Genomic DNA, 16,871 nt, shown 5'->3' on the forward strand with positions numbered 1-16,871 from the left:
GGGAAAAGGCCACCAAAGCCACCTTCAGAAAACCACAGTGTTTGCAGAGAAATAAACAACAGACATTCACAGACACAGGAATGTTCTTTTTTTTCTCTCTCCCAAGAAGTGTAGTTGGTTGTTGTTTTTAAAACTGTACATTTTACTGTACATTTTTTTTTCTTCAACAAAGGAGAAGATTGGCATTTGTATTCTGCCCACAGGAATGTGGCTTTCTAAAACTCCAGGTCAGAAGCCTGACAAACACAAGCGCAAGTACAAATCGTGTCACGACAGAGCTCGGATCCCCTGACGGACAGTTGGGTCCTCCCCTTCCGATGCCCCCACCACTTTCCCTCCGGGCTGCTGAACCCGAAGGCAGAAAGAGAGGCGGTATTGGGGGTCACTTTCTCGATGGCTACATTGAGAAAGGTGGAGTGAGAAAGTGCCCAGGGAGAGGGAGGAAGGAGAGGAGGTAAAAGGGGGCAGTGGGGGGCGAGAGTTCCTTTCAAGTCGCCAGGCTGGAGGTGCCACCAGGACGACAGGAGCTGTGTGCTGTGTGCTGTGTGCGCCCGCACTGGGGCTGGCCTGGAAAGCTAGCTTGTGGTCTCAGGGCCTGGGCTGTGAATGACCTGGTCAGGACCTTAAAGGGAGGCAGAGAGGCACCAGAAGAAAGAGAATGAAGACAGGAGAGGGGAGGGAAGGGGAGGAGAGAGCGAGGAGGCGTGGGCAAAGGATGAAGGCATGGGATTCAGAGGCTCCTGGGTGGAGCCAGAAGGCAATCCTGCATAGACAGCTCCCCGCCCTCGCCCTGGGGGTTCCAGGCAGGGTGGGGGGCCACCAGCTCAGCTCCAGGTCTGAGCCCATCAGAATGTTTCAGCCGGAATTGGACTCACCTGCATGCTTTGGATGCTGTGTGGTCGGCAAATGGCAGAAGGAGGGAGACGAACAAGAGGCAGAGGCTAGAGATCTATGGTGGAGGCTCAGGAGAGGAAAGAATGAGGTGGGGAGCTGGGGGAGAGGTAGTGTGTTGGCTGTGAGCAGAGACTGGAACAGGCAGGGACCAGGGGAGTCAGAGATGCAGGGGAAAGTCTTTCAGATACTTCCAAAGCTGTCTCTCCTCAGAGACACCTCTTCTGCCTCCTCTTGACACTGTCTGGGAGCCTGGGGGTCAATCCCTAGATGGAAAGGAGCCCTGTACCCCTCCCACTGCCATCCTGTCATTTCCATGATGGTGCCTCCTCATGAATGGCATCCATGGAAGGCATCCCCCACACCCCCACATCCCAGCCCAAGCCACCTGCTTCAGGGACAAACAAGGGACAGACTTTGGACACAGAAATGCCCTAGCCATGGTGAAGACAAGGTATCGGATTTCACACACCACCCCCAGGAGGTAAGCAGCCTTGGTCCCTGCCCTGACACTCACTGTGTGACCTTGGACAAGTCCCTTGGACTCTGGGCAAGGGGGGGGAGAGGAGGGAGGGTAAGGGATGAGATGATTGCAATCACCTCTTCAAGCTTCATTTAGTCATGAAGAGTTCTTTCGTCCTGCAAGCTGGAAGGCAGTTGGAGACCTGATCCCAGGATTTATGAGTTAGGAGCCTGAGGTCCAAAGAGAGAAAGGGTCTTGCCAAACTGGGTGCAGCTGGTTCTTTGCTGGTGGCTCTGGAACCCAAACTCAGAGCTGTGGACTCTGTGCCCAGTGCTCCTTCTGCCACCCCACTCTCTCTCCTTAAGAGAAGCCCTCTTGGCTCCTACATGTCCATGGGGACTCCCTGTCCCAGCTTTCCCCAGAGAGGCAAAAATCCCAAAGCAACTCCAAAAGTTAACATGGCTATGCCCTTAGGTCTCCTAAAGCCCTTCTTCCTCTCCGGCGTAGGCGTCCTGGAGGCGACCCTTCTGGATGAAGCTGATGTCATGGGTGGGGGGCGTCCTGTTTGAGAAGCAAAGGAACTGGGTCAGGGACAGGTACCCATCCATCCTAAGTGTGGGGACTGTTGGGAACAGTGAGGGGTCTGGGCGGGGATGCCAGTCTTTCCCCCAAACAAAAGTGCAACCCAGATTGTTCCCTGCTCTTCTCAACTGGCATCAGTCACCCAGTCCCAAGGCTGTGGGAACCTGCTTTCCTGTGCAAACTCTCCACTATCTGTGTCACCGAAGAGGAGGAGCCTGGAAGGTGGAGGAAATAACAAAGAAATAAAAACAACACCGGAACCATCAGCAATCCAAAGCCGCTTGCTTATAGGCTACATTTGTGATTAGAAAGGCAGGGGACCCGCCTTTCCAAACCCTCAGGGCTCAGTCTGACATTTGAGCGATCCAGTCTGCTTTCCCTGAGCGCACCCCGATGGGTGGAGGCCATGGGCCGGGAAGGTGGTGTGGGTGGTGGGTGGGGAGGGTGGGGGGGCCATTGACAGGGAGACAAAACTGTCCCTGGATGTAAACATCACCATGGAAACTCCACAAAGACTTGCCGGTAAAGATGCTTTTGGCTTCCCCCACCCTGGCGGGCGGGCGGGCGGATGCCACCGCGCCCCTAGGCCTACACCGTGCTCTCCATTACCCACTCTGAGCTGCCGAAAGTTCCCCGGGCCCCCACCAGGTCGCTCTCCTCAAAGGGCAAGAGCATGCCGTTGACAGAGAGGCTGCGCTTGGTCCAAATGTTCGAGACCCTCCGAGGGGGGCTGTAGCCACCTGGGGCCACCCCTCCCACCGCGGAGGCTGCAGCTGCAAAATCCCCCATGTCAAAGGAGTGGCTGCGTTTGGCCTTGCCCTCCAGAGGCAAGGGGAGCAGGCTCCTGGCCCGGGCCGTGGGCGGCCCCAGAAGCGGCTCTCGGTCCGAGGGGTGGACCCTGGCCGATGTCCCAGACCCTCTCCCGCCTGGAGTCCTGGAGTCCAGCAGCTCCTCCTTTCTCTGACTTTTGAGGTCCAAGGAGGCAAAGGCCCCCATCAGGCGGTCAAGGTTGGGCTTGGGGCGGGGGGCGGGGGGCGGGAGCCTCCAGGGGCCCCGTCCCAGCCCCAGGGCCTCCCCGAAGCCCAGGGAGCTGGAGGAAGAGGAGTCGCTGCCTCGGGCCAGGCTGGCACTGAACTCCACGAGCTCATTGCGCACCACAGCCTTGGGCGGCCCTGGCACGGGGGCCCCGCTGGGCGTGCTGCTCGGAGCAGGCGGCTGGGCCCCGTTGGTCTGCGAGTGAGTGTTGCTGACGGTGGCCGCCGTCTTCCCCGGGGCCTCCTGGTTGCAGACCTTGTAGCGCACCATGAGGATGACGATGAAGACCAGCAGCGTGGCCACGATGGTGCCGCCGATGACCAGGATCACCGTGCCACCCAGGATCTGGCTGTGCATGGACTGGCACTGCGGGTCGCCGGCCTTGGTGAAGAACTGGGCACAGCCTACGATGTTGGTGGCCGTGAGCGTCGTGGCCGTGTCGTCCCACATGGCCAGCACGCACAGGTCGTAGCCAGTCCCTGACACCAGGTTGTTGACCACGAAGGCCTTGTTGGAGGCTGGGATCATCCTGGGGATGGGGAGAGGGGCAGAGGGGGAGGACGGTGAGGGACGGCGGGGTGATAGGGGGACAGAGGCAGAAGGAGGAGGGGGGGTGACAGAGAGAGGAGAGATGGAGAGGGAGAGAGACAGACGCAGGGACACAGAGAGGATGACGCAGAGCAGAAGAGGGGGTGACAGGCGGAGAGACAGGAAAAGGGAGAGAGGGGGTGGGGAGAGGAGCAAGGAGGGGACAGGCAGGTGACAGGAAATAGGGAGGAGTCAGAGAGAGATGTGAGGAGAGGGACCCCAGGAAGAGAACAGAGAGACAGGTAGGGGTGAAAAGGGAAATGAGAGAGAGAGATTCGGGGGTAGAGGGTAGAAGCGTCAGGGAGAGGGACCCAGAGAAAGAGACATTGGCCGATCAGGTTCGGGAAACAATCCAGAAGGTGTGGAAATAAACCGAGAATGAGAATGAGAAAGAAGAGAATGAGAAAGGGGGTAGATGAAAGCAGAGACAGGGGAAAGTGGTTGGAGATGGGGAGTTCAGAGAAGACGGGGAGAGATTCAGCAGAGGACAGAGGGGACACGGGAGGGCCAGGGAGAGGGACAGGAGAGCAGAGAGGTTAAAGCTGTGAAGAAGCAGAAATTAAACAAAGGGGGCTTCCCATCCTCAATTCTGACTTGTCTGCTGCAGAAAGTCCCTGGTCTCTGTGCGGCGGGGGAGACAGGTTGGTCCTGACCCCTCAGCAGCCAGCAGCACCCCCTCACCCTGAGGCTGGGGCCATCCCTGGTCTGTCCTGGGAGATTCCTCAGCATTGACTGAGCCCTGTTCTGAGGCCAGGGCTGTCCTGAGTCACAGACCAGGTCCTATCCTCAGGAGCCAGCCCATTCTCATCTTCCAATCTTTCTCAAGCCTGGGCAGGAAGGACACTTGCTGCTGTAGATTGGTGGTGGTGGTGGTGGCAGCGGCGGCGGTGGTGGCGGCGGGGGGGGGAGGGGGGGCTGTCTATGCAGAAGAAACCTGGAAGTGGGAAGCTGGGGGGTGGGGTGTTGCTTGGAGCGGGAGGGGACAGTATAATGCTGAAGACTGGAGGGCAACTCTGCTTCCCAGAGGGAGGGGACAAGTCCTAGTCACTGCCATCACAGGCCAGGCACACCCAAAGACACCTGGGTGGAATTCCTGCTGTGGCTCAGCGGTAATGTACCTGACTAGTATCCACTTGGCTTGGATCTGGCTTGCTGTGGCTGTGGTGTAGGCCGACAGCGAGAGCTCCAATTTAACCTCTAGCCTGGCAGCTTCTACATGCCACAGGTGCAGCCCTAAAAAGAAAACCAAAAAACCAAACCAAACCAAAACAAAGACACCTGGGAAAGAGTATCACAGGTCAGGCCAGTCAAGGACCGTTCCCCCTGCTTAAGGGAGGGGCTGATGGGGCAGCAGGCTCCCCAGGCTGGGGCTGGCCCCTCTCCTGCTCGGACCCCCAGGGAGGAAGAGGGATGCAAGCCCTGCTTTCTAGGGCCCCATGCAGGCATCTTGCCTTCTGGTGGGTGTTCCCAGAGATGGTGCCTGTCTCACCCATCAACACTCCTGCAGACATACTCACTCGGGCCTGGAGGGGCCACATCTCTCTCTGCCGCCTTCCTCATTGCCCTCCTCTCCCCAAGAGCCTGTCCCCTGCTGCTCCAGGGCAGCAGCCGTGCCCGTCAACCCCTCACACCCAGAGCCAGCTTAATTGAGATCTCAAATATGAAATACTGGAGCCTGAAAACTTCCACCTGGGAACCGCACGGAGGATGGGGCTGACAGGCGGGTATTGACATCCCGTCAGCGGCAGCCCGTCTGCTGCCTCCCTCCTCACTCTCGGCTGGCTTGGCTGCTCTGGAAGCCACGGGGAGGAAATCAAGTCCCCTGCCCCGGTCCCACCCACGCCCCATAGCTTCAGTGCATAGGGCAGAAGGGGCGGGTCGGGGAGGTGGGGTCCTGGATCCAGCAAGGGCCCCGCAGGCCAGCTCCTTGAGTCTGTTTCATCTGGGCATCAGGGCAATCCTGTGCCCTCATGACACAGAGGAAGAATGGCCAAGGCTCAGAGAGGCTAAGTGATTTGTCCGAAGTCACACAGCTAGGAGTGCCGGAGGAGGCGGTTGGGATTTTAACACTAGCTTCTAGATCCAGTCCGGGCTAATTCCTTTCTACAAATGCCAATGTTTTTTCCGCCTGGGTCTGTGGCAGATCAGCCACCCCCTTCCCTGAAGTAACACTCAGCCCCTGAGGCTCACGCTCTTCATGGCAACTGTGTGCCAGACTCTCTCAAGCACCCTATCTATCAACTCAGCCCTACAGCAACTCTCTGAAGCAGCTACTCTTATGATCCTTATGGTGCAGAGGTATTAAGCAAACCTAACACGGCGGAGCTGGATTCAAACCCAGGCCGTCGGCTCCTGTCCACTCTGACTCGCTGCACTCCACCGCCTCTCTGGGCTGTGAGCCACGGAAGAGCATGTCCATTTGAGGAAGGGATGAGCCAGCTGGTTTACTGAATTCCTGACAAGTGATAAGAGTATCCACATTCAAAACGGCATTTAAACCTCATCACAAACTCAGGATGCAGGAGATAGACTGCGAGCCCAGAAATCATCTTGGTGTTTAACCATCGTATCCCAGGAAGGGAAGCAGATCCTGCTACTACTACTACCCAGAAGAAGAAGGGGAGCCAACACAGAGCACTTACTCTGTGCCAGGACCTTTAAGAGGATTAACTCATTTAATCCAACAATTGTTGGGAGGTCATTACTATCACTGTCGTTTCCATTTTGCATGTAAGGACCTGAGGCGCAGAAAGGTTAAGCTGCCTGCCGGAGGGGTGCCCAGCCTAGTGAGTGGCAGAGCTGGGATTCGAACCAGGCAGTCTGGCCCCAGAGCCTCTGTTCCTGATCACTGTGCCACGCTGCCTCCTAGCCACTGCCATTTGCTTGTGCTCCCCGTAGACCCTGTCTGGTCTCTTCCCCTCCCCCTTGCTTCCCAAGTCAGAGAAAGACACGGTGCCTCGAAGCTGTGGCTGGGCTGCTGCTAAGGGAAGTGTAACAGCACGAGGCTGATCCTTGACAGGCTGCCGGCCCTGGGGATGAAGGGGCAGGATCAGGCTGAGAATCACACCTAAATGGCCATCAGAAACAAGGCCAGATGTGGAGTTCCCGCTGTGGTGCAATGGGGTTGGCGGCACCTTGGGAGCAGTGGGATGCAGGTTCAATCCCTGGCCACGCACAGCGGGTTAAGGATCTGGTGTTACCAAAGCTGAGGCTAGGTCACATCTGCAGCTCAGATCTGATCCCTGGCCTGGAAACTCCATATGCCATGCCAAAAAAAAAGGAAAAGAAAGAAGGGAGGGAGGGAGGAAGGAAGCAAAAAAGAAAGATGAAAGAAAGAAAAAGAAAGAAAGAAAAGAAGCAAGCCAGATAAAAGGGCTTCCTGAGATTAGGAACAGGAAAGCAGCACCTGGTTCCTCCGCTGTGTGTGTGTGTGTGTGTGTGTGTGTGTGTGTGTGTGTGTGTGTGTGTGTTTATAGGGGACCCAGAGCTTCCTGAGATTAGGAACAGGAAAGCAGCACCTGGTTCCTCCGCTGTGTGTGTGTGTGTGTGTGTGTGTGTGTGTGTGTGTGTGTGTGTGTTTATAGGGGACCCAGAGCTTCCTGAGATTAGGAACAGGAAAGCAGCACCTGGTTCCTCCGCTGTGTGTGTGTGTGTGTGTGTGTGTGTGTGTGTGTGTGTGTTTTTATAGGGGACCCAGAGCCACCTGGCTCAAACAGCCTCTGCACTAAGGTTTTCCTTTGCCAATGATAACTATGACCAGTGTTCACCCAGCACAAGGAGTACACGTGTATGTCATTTAGCGTCCTGACTGCCTCGGGAGGAAGTTGTTAGTGTCATTCCCACTTAGGGGAGGAGGAAGCTTAAGCGGCTTTCCCTCTCCCCCTCCCCAGGGAGATGAGCTGAGATCAGATCTGATGCCCTGGGTTTCAGAGCCCACATTCTGAATCACAAGCAAGACCACTCCCTGCTCCAGGGAGCCAAAAGGACCACCTGCATGAGAAAGTCAAGCGAAGGGAGGACTGGTGACAGAAGCAAACATCTCTTGCCCAGGCGGCCCTGTCCACCTCATCATGCTTCCCCACACAACCAAGCACTGAGTCCCCGGCCTAGATCCGGGGGGCCTGGACCCCGCTTTGAGATAGGCGGGACCCTTTGCTGCAGTGCACCTGGACAGACATCTCCTGGGGCAACAGAACACAAAGAAACAACAAACAATAGGGGCTAAAACTGAGTGCATGACAGGGGGGCAAATTATGAACAGCAAGACACAAAAAAGCCAAAACCTAAACTGCTGCTACTTTTTTCTTTTTTTTTTTTACAGCCACACATGCAGCATATGGAAGTTCCCAGGTTGGGGTTGAATCAGAGCTGCAGCTGCCGGCTTATGCCACAGCCAGAGCAACACTGGATCGAGCCACATTTGCGACCTACACCACAGCTCATGGCAATGCCGGATCCTTAACCCACTGAGCAAGGCCAGGGATGGAACATGCATCCTCAGGGACACTATGTTGGGTTCTTTTTTTTTTTTTTTTCAATATTTTTATATTTTTTAAAGACTATGTATATCAAAGTGGTTTTGTTTGTTTGTTTGTAATGACCATACCGTAAAATTAACATTTTTGTTGTGTGGATCCATGATTTTTTTCTGGCTTTGTTTATTGTTGTAAAATATACATAATAACATTTACTCTTTTAACCATTTTTAGACGTACAGTCCTGTGGCATTCAGTACACTCACAAGGTCGTACAACAATCACCACCAGACACGTCAAGAACACTTTTCACCTTCTTCAACTGAAACCCACGCCCATTAAACAGTAACTTCCCGTTTCCTCCTCCCTGAGACCCTGGTAACCGCCATTCTTTCTGTCTCTATGAATTCGCTATGTTGGGTTCTTAGTCGGCTGAGCCATGACAGGAACTCCCCAGTTGCTACTTCTGAGGTGTCAGGAGCAAAAGCAGGGTACAGAGCATGATCCCCACACCCAGCACCACCGAAGGGGTGGGCAGACCACCTAAACTCCCCGTCTGGCCCAACTCACTGATCCAACCCTACCCTGACCCCACTTAAGGGACCAGCTCACACCCACTCGAGCCAGCAAGGGCACCCATTTCTGGTTTTCACTCTCTTGCGCCGCAGTCCCCGCAAAGCCTTGCCTGAGTTTCTCATCGGTCTTCCTATCAACTTCTATTGATGAAAGAGACCAAGGACCTGGGTTGGTAATGGTAAGACCTTCACTCCTACCTACATCCCATGGGCATGCTGGCTGGTAAGTTCCACCTTCTAAACTTCTCCCTCCCTCCATCTCCACAGTCATGCTTTTGCTTGGGTCTCATCATCTCTGGATGCAGCAGCCTCCAAACCAGCCTCCTTGCCTCTGGTTGTGCTCAGCACCATCATCTCCAGGGTGCTCCCGCTAAAGCCCAACTCTGGCCGGGTCCCTTGGCCACCGAGAGACTCTTCAAGGGCTAGCCATGACCTACAAGGGACATCCAAGCTCCTCAGCTGGGTTCTCAAGCCAGGCTTCTCATCACATTCTTGTCCTTGTGCCCCCACACCCTCAACCTTGCCCCCGTTCCTAAAACACCTTGGAGTCAGTCAGGCCCTTTGAGGCAGAAGGCACACTCACAGAGGGAGGACTAACGACTTTACTTACAAAGGGACTCATGACGAAGAGCAGGATAGGAGATGGGGACCAAAGAGCCCATGCAATAGCCGAGGGCTGGCGGCAGCCAAGCTGTTTCCAGACCCAGGAAGGACAGAGAATCATGTAGGTTGTGCTACTCAGAGTGTGGCCCGCAGATGGATGCTGGTCTATGCACTGTTTGTTCCTGGACTATGATTGGACAGCACAGAAATTGACAAGAAGTTTTAGGAGTTCCCGTTGTGGCTCAGCAGTAACGAATCTGACTGGTAGCCATGACGATGTCGGTTCGATCCCTGGCCTCGCTTAGTGGGTTAAAGGAGCTGGCATTGCTGTGGCTGTGGTGTAGGCTGGCAACTGCAGCTCCGATTTGATCCCTAGCCTAGGAACTTCCATAAGCCACGGGTGCAGCTCTAAAAATAAAAAAGTAAAAAGAAAGTTTTAATAGGCGTTCCCACCGTGGCATAGTGAGTTAAGAACCTGACTGCAACAGCTTGGGTTGCAGCTGTGGCTCCTTTCAGTCCCTGGCCCAGAAAATTCCATGTGCCATGGATGCTGCTTTTAAAAGGGGGGAAAAAAAGAGAAAGAAATTTTTATAGCCATTTGGCAACTGGTTGTGACATCTGAGTGTGTGACCATTTTTTTCTGATAATTTATTTCTATTATATTCTTACAAAAGCACTGGTTTGCAAAAAAAAAACCATCAACAGCTTGCAAAGCACTGATGCAGACAGAGCAGAGCTCCTCAGCCTCAGCATCGCTGACACTCGGGCTGGATAAGCCTTGGTTGTGGGGCTGTTTTGTGCAATGTACATGTTTAGCAGCATCTCTGGCCTCTACCCAGTGGATGCCAGTAACATCTCCAGCTGTGACAACCAAAGATGTCTCCAGACATTGTCAAGTGTCCTCTAGGAGCAAAATCACCCCCTGTTGAGACATACTGGTCTAGAAATTTTTTTTTTTTTTTTTTTTTTGTCTTTTTAGGGCTGCATCCACGGCATATGAAGTTCCTTGTCTAGGGGTTGAAATGGAGCTGTAGATGCCGGCCTATGCCACAGCCACAGCAACACCAGATCTGAGCCTTGGCTGCGACCTACACCACAGCTCATGGCAACGCTGGATCCTTAATCCACTGAGCTAGGCCAGGGATTGAACCTGCATCCTCATGGATACTAGCCGGGTTTGTTACCACTGAGCCACAATGGGAACTCCAGGTCTAGAAAAGTTGGCTGAGGGACACAGACAGCCGGGGCAACCATACAGGTTGAAGGCCAGACAAATAAGTACCCCGGTCCCACTCTTTTCCCTCCTCCCAATCTTCTGCGACTGCTCCCCAGGGCTGAACCCAACCAAAAGCTAGAGTTTATGGGTGCACACTGGTCAGCTGTCCAGGGCACACAAAATCTGGAGAGGCAAAAAACCCAAAAATGGTATTCAGCAGAACTATCAGGTCACAGCCCTCTTTGTGAACGCCCCATCCAGAAATCCTGATACATGTCTTTCTATCCCATAAACTAGCAACATCTCTTTTAACAGAAAACATGGATTGCTATTTTAAGTTGCTCCAAAGTGTTACATTTAATTAAGCTCATATGCTCTAAAGCACAATTTGAAACTGCAACCCCAAGTGCTTACCCAGGAGAAACGAAACAAGCATTAAGTGGCTGCTTCTGAGTGGTTTTTCCTTCTTTCTCTTTTCCCTATTAATATTCTTTTGGCATTTATTCATTCAGTTTCATACTAGCAAACAAATCTACAGCTGATTTCTACAGCTGATAGCAGAGGTTGAAGAAGAAATCACACAGGCTGGTGATTCTGCTACTGGCTTGGAGATCTGTCTCCCCTTTCACCTGCTGGCCCCTGGATGACAAGGAGCTACATTTCCCAGGCTCCCTTGCCTGTTCCCAGGCTCCTCTGCCCTCAGGCTTCCAGGTAGAGTTGGCCGATGGAGGCACTGCAGGAAGACTGACGGGTGGAGGAGGGGAGAAGGCAGGTGTTTCTTCCTCTTTTTCTGCTTGGAGTGATGTCTCCCTGTCAGCTCTGGAGCTTCCTCTGTGATCCCAGCTCCAGGGGCTCTAGCTCATGCCAGACAGACCTGGGTCTTAGGCTCTGATGAAACCATCTCGTCCATGTACCTCCATCCTTGGGTAGGGGTGGGTGGTGGCTGTGGCTTTGTAACCGAGCAGGGCCCTGTGGGACTCCAGGGCACAAAAGCCTAAGTGTCCCATTGCTTTTCAGGAAATAGGCTTCATTCAGCCTCCTTGACCTTCCCTGAGTTCAGACGGTTGCTAACCAGGGAAGGGAAGGGATGCAGAATTAAGGGAGGAAGCGTCAAGAGACAACAGAGCAGCCCTGGGGCAGTGGCCTGGTCCCTCCTCAATATAGATAACAACATCTTTGAGTTCTTCTGCATGACTAAAACCCCCAACAAATGCAAAATGTTAGGGAAGCATTCTTTATTCCGGGAGGAAGGACCATCAGAGCCAGTCCTGGGATCACTTAACACCAGCTTCAAAAAACAATGCAAGCTTGCGCCTACCCTGATCCTTATCTGTGGCCCTATTTTCCATTCTTAAACTATAAAACCACTTCCCATTCTCTCCCAAAGCAGGGCACAGTCTTTAGGGCATTGGGCGACTGTGACCCCCACCTTTGCCTGGCAAAGCAATAAAGCTATTTTTTTCTCCTTCACCCAAAACTCGGTCTCCACATTTCTATTCGGCACTGGGGGACAGAGGCCAAATTTCAGCAAGGCTTCCTGCTATAGCTAATCTTTTCCATGCCTGGCTGGCCCCTCGTTGACCCCTCAGCAGCTCCATCACTGGTAACCCAACCCCTGTACTGAATTCCCTCTTAGCGTGTTCCCTCTTAGAGTCTTCTTCTTCTTCTTTTTTCCTTTCCTAGGGCCGCTCCTGCAGCATATGGAGGTTCCCAGGCTAGCGGTCTAATCGGAGCTATAGCTGTGGGCCTACGCCAGAGCCACAGCAACTCGGGATCCGAGCAGCGTCTGCAACCTACACCACAGCTCACGGCAACACTGGATCCTTAACCCACTGAGCACGGTCAGGGATGGAACCCACAACCTCATGGTTCCTAGAACCACTGCGCCACGATGGGAACTCCTTCTTTTTTAAATCCCTGACTGAATCGTAGGGGACACAAGGACATTCAACACTGCACAACAAGAAGTTGTACTTGAGGGAAAAACTGTCATTACATCATGTCAGCAGCAGCACATGGTGGCCTTATCTACTAGAAGCTCGGCAGCAGGAACCCTTTCCCCTTTCTCAGAATCACCCATCACGCTCCACATCTACCACTTGACCCCTTGGCAGAGAGCTGCTCCTCCTCCTAGAAACACCTATCTTCCTCCATTCGGTGGCCTCAGCTTCAGGGCCTGAGTCAGCGTCACCTCCGACCCCACCTCTGCTCTCTGTCCCACGTCCCCTCTGCCTTCCTCTGCTAGAGCCCTTCTCTGTTGACATGCGTGTCTCCCCGGAGGATGCGGCTGTGTCTTCATCTTCGCGTCTCCACCGCCCATAATATCTGGCCTTGAGTCACTACTGAGTAAATATTTACCCTGTGGTTGAGCAGTGAATGAAAGAGTACTTTGCTAAATGTTAAGGCCTATACAAATGCGAGGGATTCTTAGTTAAATAAGATGGTTGGCTAACAGTGACTCTCAGACACTGGCGAGTCCTGAAGAGATCTACCAGGCGAGGTGTTTTTCTGCTTTGTTGAAGCGCATCCCTGACGATCTTTACGGATTCGCACATAGATTATGTGTTGGGCTGCGTCAGCGCGGGTGTACAGGTGAATGTGTGGGAAACGATGTCAGGGGCGTGTCTGCATGTCTGTCATTCGAGAGGTGACTCTGTGGGTACTTGTGTGTGTGTGCATGTGTGTGTGCATGTAGATGTTCACACATATACGGTGCACAAAAGATCTGGTTCCAGACAATGTTGGCCACTCTCTGCCCTTTTTCTACCCATCCCCCTGCCCCCCAGAGGCTTCTGCCTGTCCCTAGCACATTTTTTTTTCTTTTCTTTTTAAGGCCACACTTGAGGCATAAGGAAGTTCCTGGGTTGGGGGTCGAATCAGAGCTGCAGCTGCCTGCCTACACCACAGCCACAGCCACAGCAATGCTGGATTCAAGCTGCATCTGTGACCTACCACACAGCTTGTGGTAACAGCAGATCCTTAACCCACTGAGTGAGGCCAAGGATCGAACCTGCATCCTCTCTGCAGGGTTCTAAGACCACTTCTGAGGGGACTCCCCATGTGACCTCTCCCTGAGACACCTGCAGGCCAAGGCTGCTCTTCCCTAACTGCCACCATTACAGCGACCCTTTGGGGCATCAGGAAGGGGGATGGGAGAGGTTCTGAGCATTTCCACCTGGGCCTCGGGGCAAAGCCTGTGTACTAACCACCAACATCCACTGTGCCCTTCACGTGGGCTCACTCCAGACTCTACTCCCCAGCCACCCGTGCACTTAGCGCTGTCCAGGTGATCAGTTCTGGCAGATAGAACATGGTGGCAGCAGTATGTGCCAGCTCTGGGCCAGGCTTTAAAAGAGCGGGAGTGTCTGGGTTGCTGTTGTGGCTCAGTGGTAACAAACCCGACTAGTATCCATGAGGACGCAAGTTCAATCCCTGGCCTCGCTCAGTGGGTGAAGGATCCAGCATTGCCCTGAACTGTGGCGTAGGCTGCAGGTACAGCTCGGATCTGGCGTTGCTGTGGCTGGGGTGTAGGCCAGCAGCTGCAGCTCCGATTCAACCCTTAGCCTGGGAGCTTCCATATGCTGTGTGTGCAGTCCTAAAAAGCCAAAACAAAACAAAACAAAACAAAAAACAGTGGGACTGTCTGGCACCCCCTCCTCCCCTTCTGCTGGCTGGATCCCAGGTGCAGCGACCAGCGTTGGCCACATGCAGATGACCACAAGGCCCGCCTGAGGGGTGTTGGAAACCAGGTGCCCGAGTCTCCACATGAGAAAGGTCTCCCGTCTCTCCGATTAAACCGCCCTGGACTCTCAGGTGACAAGAAATCAAATTCTACTGCGTTTGAGACTTTGCGTGTTTGCATCCATTTGCCACAGTAGTTAGCTCCCCCGACTGACCCAGGCCCCTGCAGATAAGATGAGGTGAACCTGAGGAGTTCCTTGTGTGTAGGTGTGTGACAAAGAACAAGAGAGGGGGTGAGTGTGTGGAGGGGTGACTGAAGGGGGGTGTGTGTGTTTGTGTAAGAGGAAGAAGTCAGTGCTGGTATCTGTGTGAAAATGCCATCTGGCCTTCCTGGCCTTGTCAGCAAACACCACCTCTTTCCCCTCCAGCCTCCATCCCCCTCAGTGCCCAGCACCACTGCTTTTCCCCCCTGCCCTCCCCCATCGGGGACGCACCCCGGCCTGCTGAGCCCCAGCGCTAACTCAGAGAAGCCACGTCCTTGTCAAGCTGCCCCCTTTCCACCTCCCTGGCTCTGCACCCTCATTACTGGCTCTTCACAGAATCACCAGCCTGCCAAGCTCTCCGGCCGGCCCCGAGATCTCCGGGCACATGAAAGGGCCTCATTAAACCAAGGCCAGTAGCCTGGCTCCCTGGCCTCTCCCTCTACCTGCTGGCCCCAAGGGGGCCTGTTTGCTTCCCCCACAGCTGCAAAGGAGCAAAGGGGACACGGCCGCTTCTATCTGGCACACAGTTTCTGGAGTACACACCTACCCGGACCAGGCACCTGCTGGGCAGGGTCTCTGATTCTGCACACTGACCCTAGAAGGTGGAAATAATTCTCCTCACCCTATGGAAGAAGAAACTGAGGCTCAGGCAGATGGGTCACCTGCTCAAGTTCACACAGCTGGAAAGTGGCTGAGCCAGTGTTGTCAGCCAGGGCTGCCAGGCCACCAAGCGTGACCTCCCCTGTGCTGTATTATTCTGAACTGAATCGAGCAGAATCAGATCATGGCAGGAAACAAGTCTTAGAGTCAGGCTGTGTGACAGCAATTAAAAAACAAAAAACATATATTACTAAAATGGCAACTAGCATTTATTGAACACTTGTTATATATCTGCTGGCTTGAGCACTCTGCATGTTTGAACTAATAATTTAATCCTCGTAGCAACTCTATGAGGGAGGTACTATTATGATCCCCATTTTACAGAAGAAGAAATCAAGACTCAGAGAAGTTGGGATTTGCCCAAGGTCTCATAGAGAGGATGTTTGTGCCCAGCTAAGATTTGAACCCAGCACTCTCTGTTTTTTTTTGTCTTTTGTCTTTTTAGGGCTACACCTATGACATATGGAGGTTCCCAGGACAGGGGTCTATTCTAATTGTAGCCGCCAGCCTACACCACAGCCACAGCCATGCTAGATCCAAGCCGCATTTTTGACCTACACCACAGCTCACGGCAACACCGGATCCATAACCCACTGAGCAAGGCCAGGGATCGAACCTACAACCTCATGGTTCCCAGTCAGATTCATTTCCGCTGAGCCACGACGGGAACTCCATTTTTCTTTTTCTTTTCTTTTCTTTTTTTCTTTTTTTGAACCCAGCACTCTCACATTACCGCAATCGACACTCTTGATAAGTCCAGGAGGTACCTTTCATGGTTATGCACCCCATTTTAGAGTCAGGGATTAACTGAACTGCCCTGAGGTCACAGAGCTAATTAGGGGTGGAGATGGAATTCCCATGCGTGATGGGGGTCTCATGCTACTTCCCAAGGAAGTGAGGGAACTGCCAGTGCAAAGGCCCTGAGGCAGGAAGAGTGAGGAAGCCGGTATATCTGGAACAGCGTGATGGAAAGGGAGAGGGGTAGGAAGTGAAGTCAGCAAAGTAGTAGCCAGGAGCGGGGTTCTGGGGGGGTTGCAAGCCCATTCAGCCTCGTGTGCCAACTCTGAGGGTCTGCTGGGTGCCAGTGTTGAGAAGGATTCTGAGGCTGTGTTTAAACTCAGTGGGACAGGGTGCTATGGGTCTGGAAGAACTGGTGTTTCTGCTCTTGGGATCAGAGAGCAGTTAGCAGGACTGGAATGTACAGTCCCCTCTCCGGGTTTGGCGCTGGACACTGGCCTTCCTTGAATGCAGGGCCCTGAGTGATAAGAGGGAAGGCCCACGGCTGCCCATTGGAAGGGGCTTATCATGGAACTGGTGAGACTCAGTGAGGACTCCAAGGATCAGGATCCTGTCCTCAACTTCTGAGGAGGACCAGGGGCCAGCAGCTGGAGGCCAGGCTCTGCCACTGTCCTGCCGCCCCCGCCCCTCCTGAGAACATGGGGCTCCCTGAGTTCCCTGGGGCACCCTGTCTTATCAGCAGTTACTTCACCTTGACAGCAAATAAAGAGCCTCATTCAACACGACGGAGATTCTGAGGCACAGAATCCCAGTGTCCATTCCCACAGCCCCCAGGACAGCAGGCAGGGGTGGGGAAAAAACTCCCCGTTGAATTGGCCTCTGGATGAACCCTCCTGCTCCCCTCCCCCCACCCCTCCTTCACAAGCAGCCAGAGGGAGCCCATTAAAACCCGGGCCAGGCCAAGTACTTCCTCTGCTCAGCTTCCCCAGTGAGGCCTGTCTCACACAGCCAAAGTCCTCAAGAGGCCCACAGGTCCCTTGGGATCTGCCTCTCAGCGCCCCCCCCCCCCCACCCGCAGATTCCCTTTCCTCCCACTCCCCC

The 16,871-nt window shown here is 53.8% G+C and overlaps 1 protein-coding gene across 6 annotated transcripts in view; it reads right to left on the minus strand.

Annotated features, from left to right (window-relative positions):
• The window catches only part of LRFN2 (leucine rich repeat and fibronectin type III domain containing 2), a 305,256-nt gene that overhangs the window by 111,294 nt on the left and 177,091 nt on the right, over nt 1-16,871 (minus strand). For 2 of the 6 annotated variants that reach the window (XM_084968013.1, XM_084968012.1), the window contains exons 3-4: nt 3,227-3,500; nt 66-1,915 (exon numbers count right to left, since the gene is read on the minus strand). The exons of 3 other annotated variants lie outside the window; for them this stretch is intronic. In XM_084968013.1, coding sequence (XP_084824139.1) covers nt 1,898-1,915; nt 3,227-3,500 — 292 coding nt within the window. In that variant the 3' untranslated portion in view covers nt 66-1,897. Of the gene's footprint in view, nt 1-65; nt 3,501-16,871 lie in introns of those variants that run through there. One more of the 6 variants, XM_001928770.5, reaches the window with a different exon arrangement.

The sequence above is a fragment of the Sus scrofa genome, chromosome 7, assembly GCF_054392235.1.
Source record: "Sus scrofa isolate SSC_HxYL_T2T_F1_AM1 chromosome 7, Sscrofa_HxYL_maternal_Yorkshire_Landrace_v2.0, whole genome shotgun sequence".
NCBI classification, from domain to species: domain Eukaryota; kingdom Metazoa; phylum Chordata; class Mammalia; order Artiodactyla; family Suidae; genus Sus; species Sus scrofa.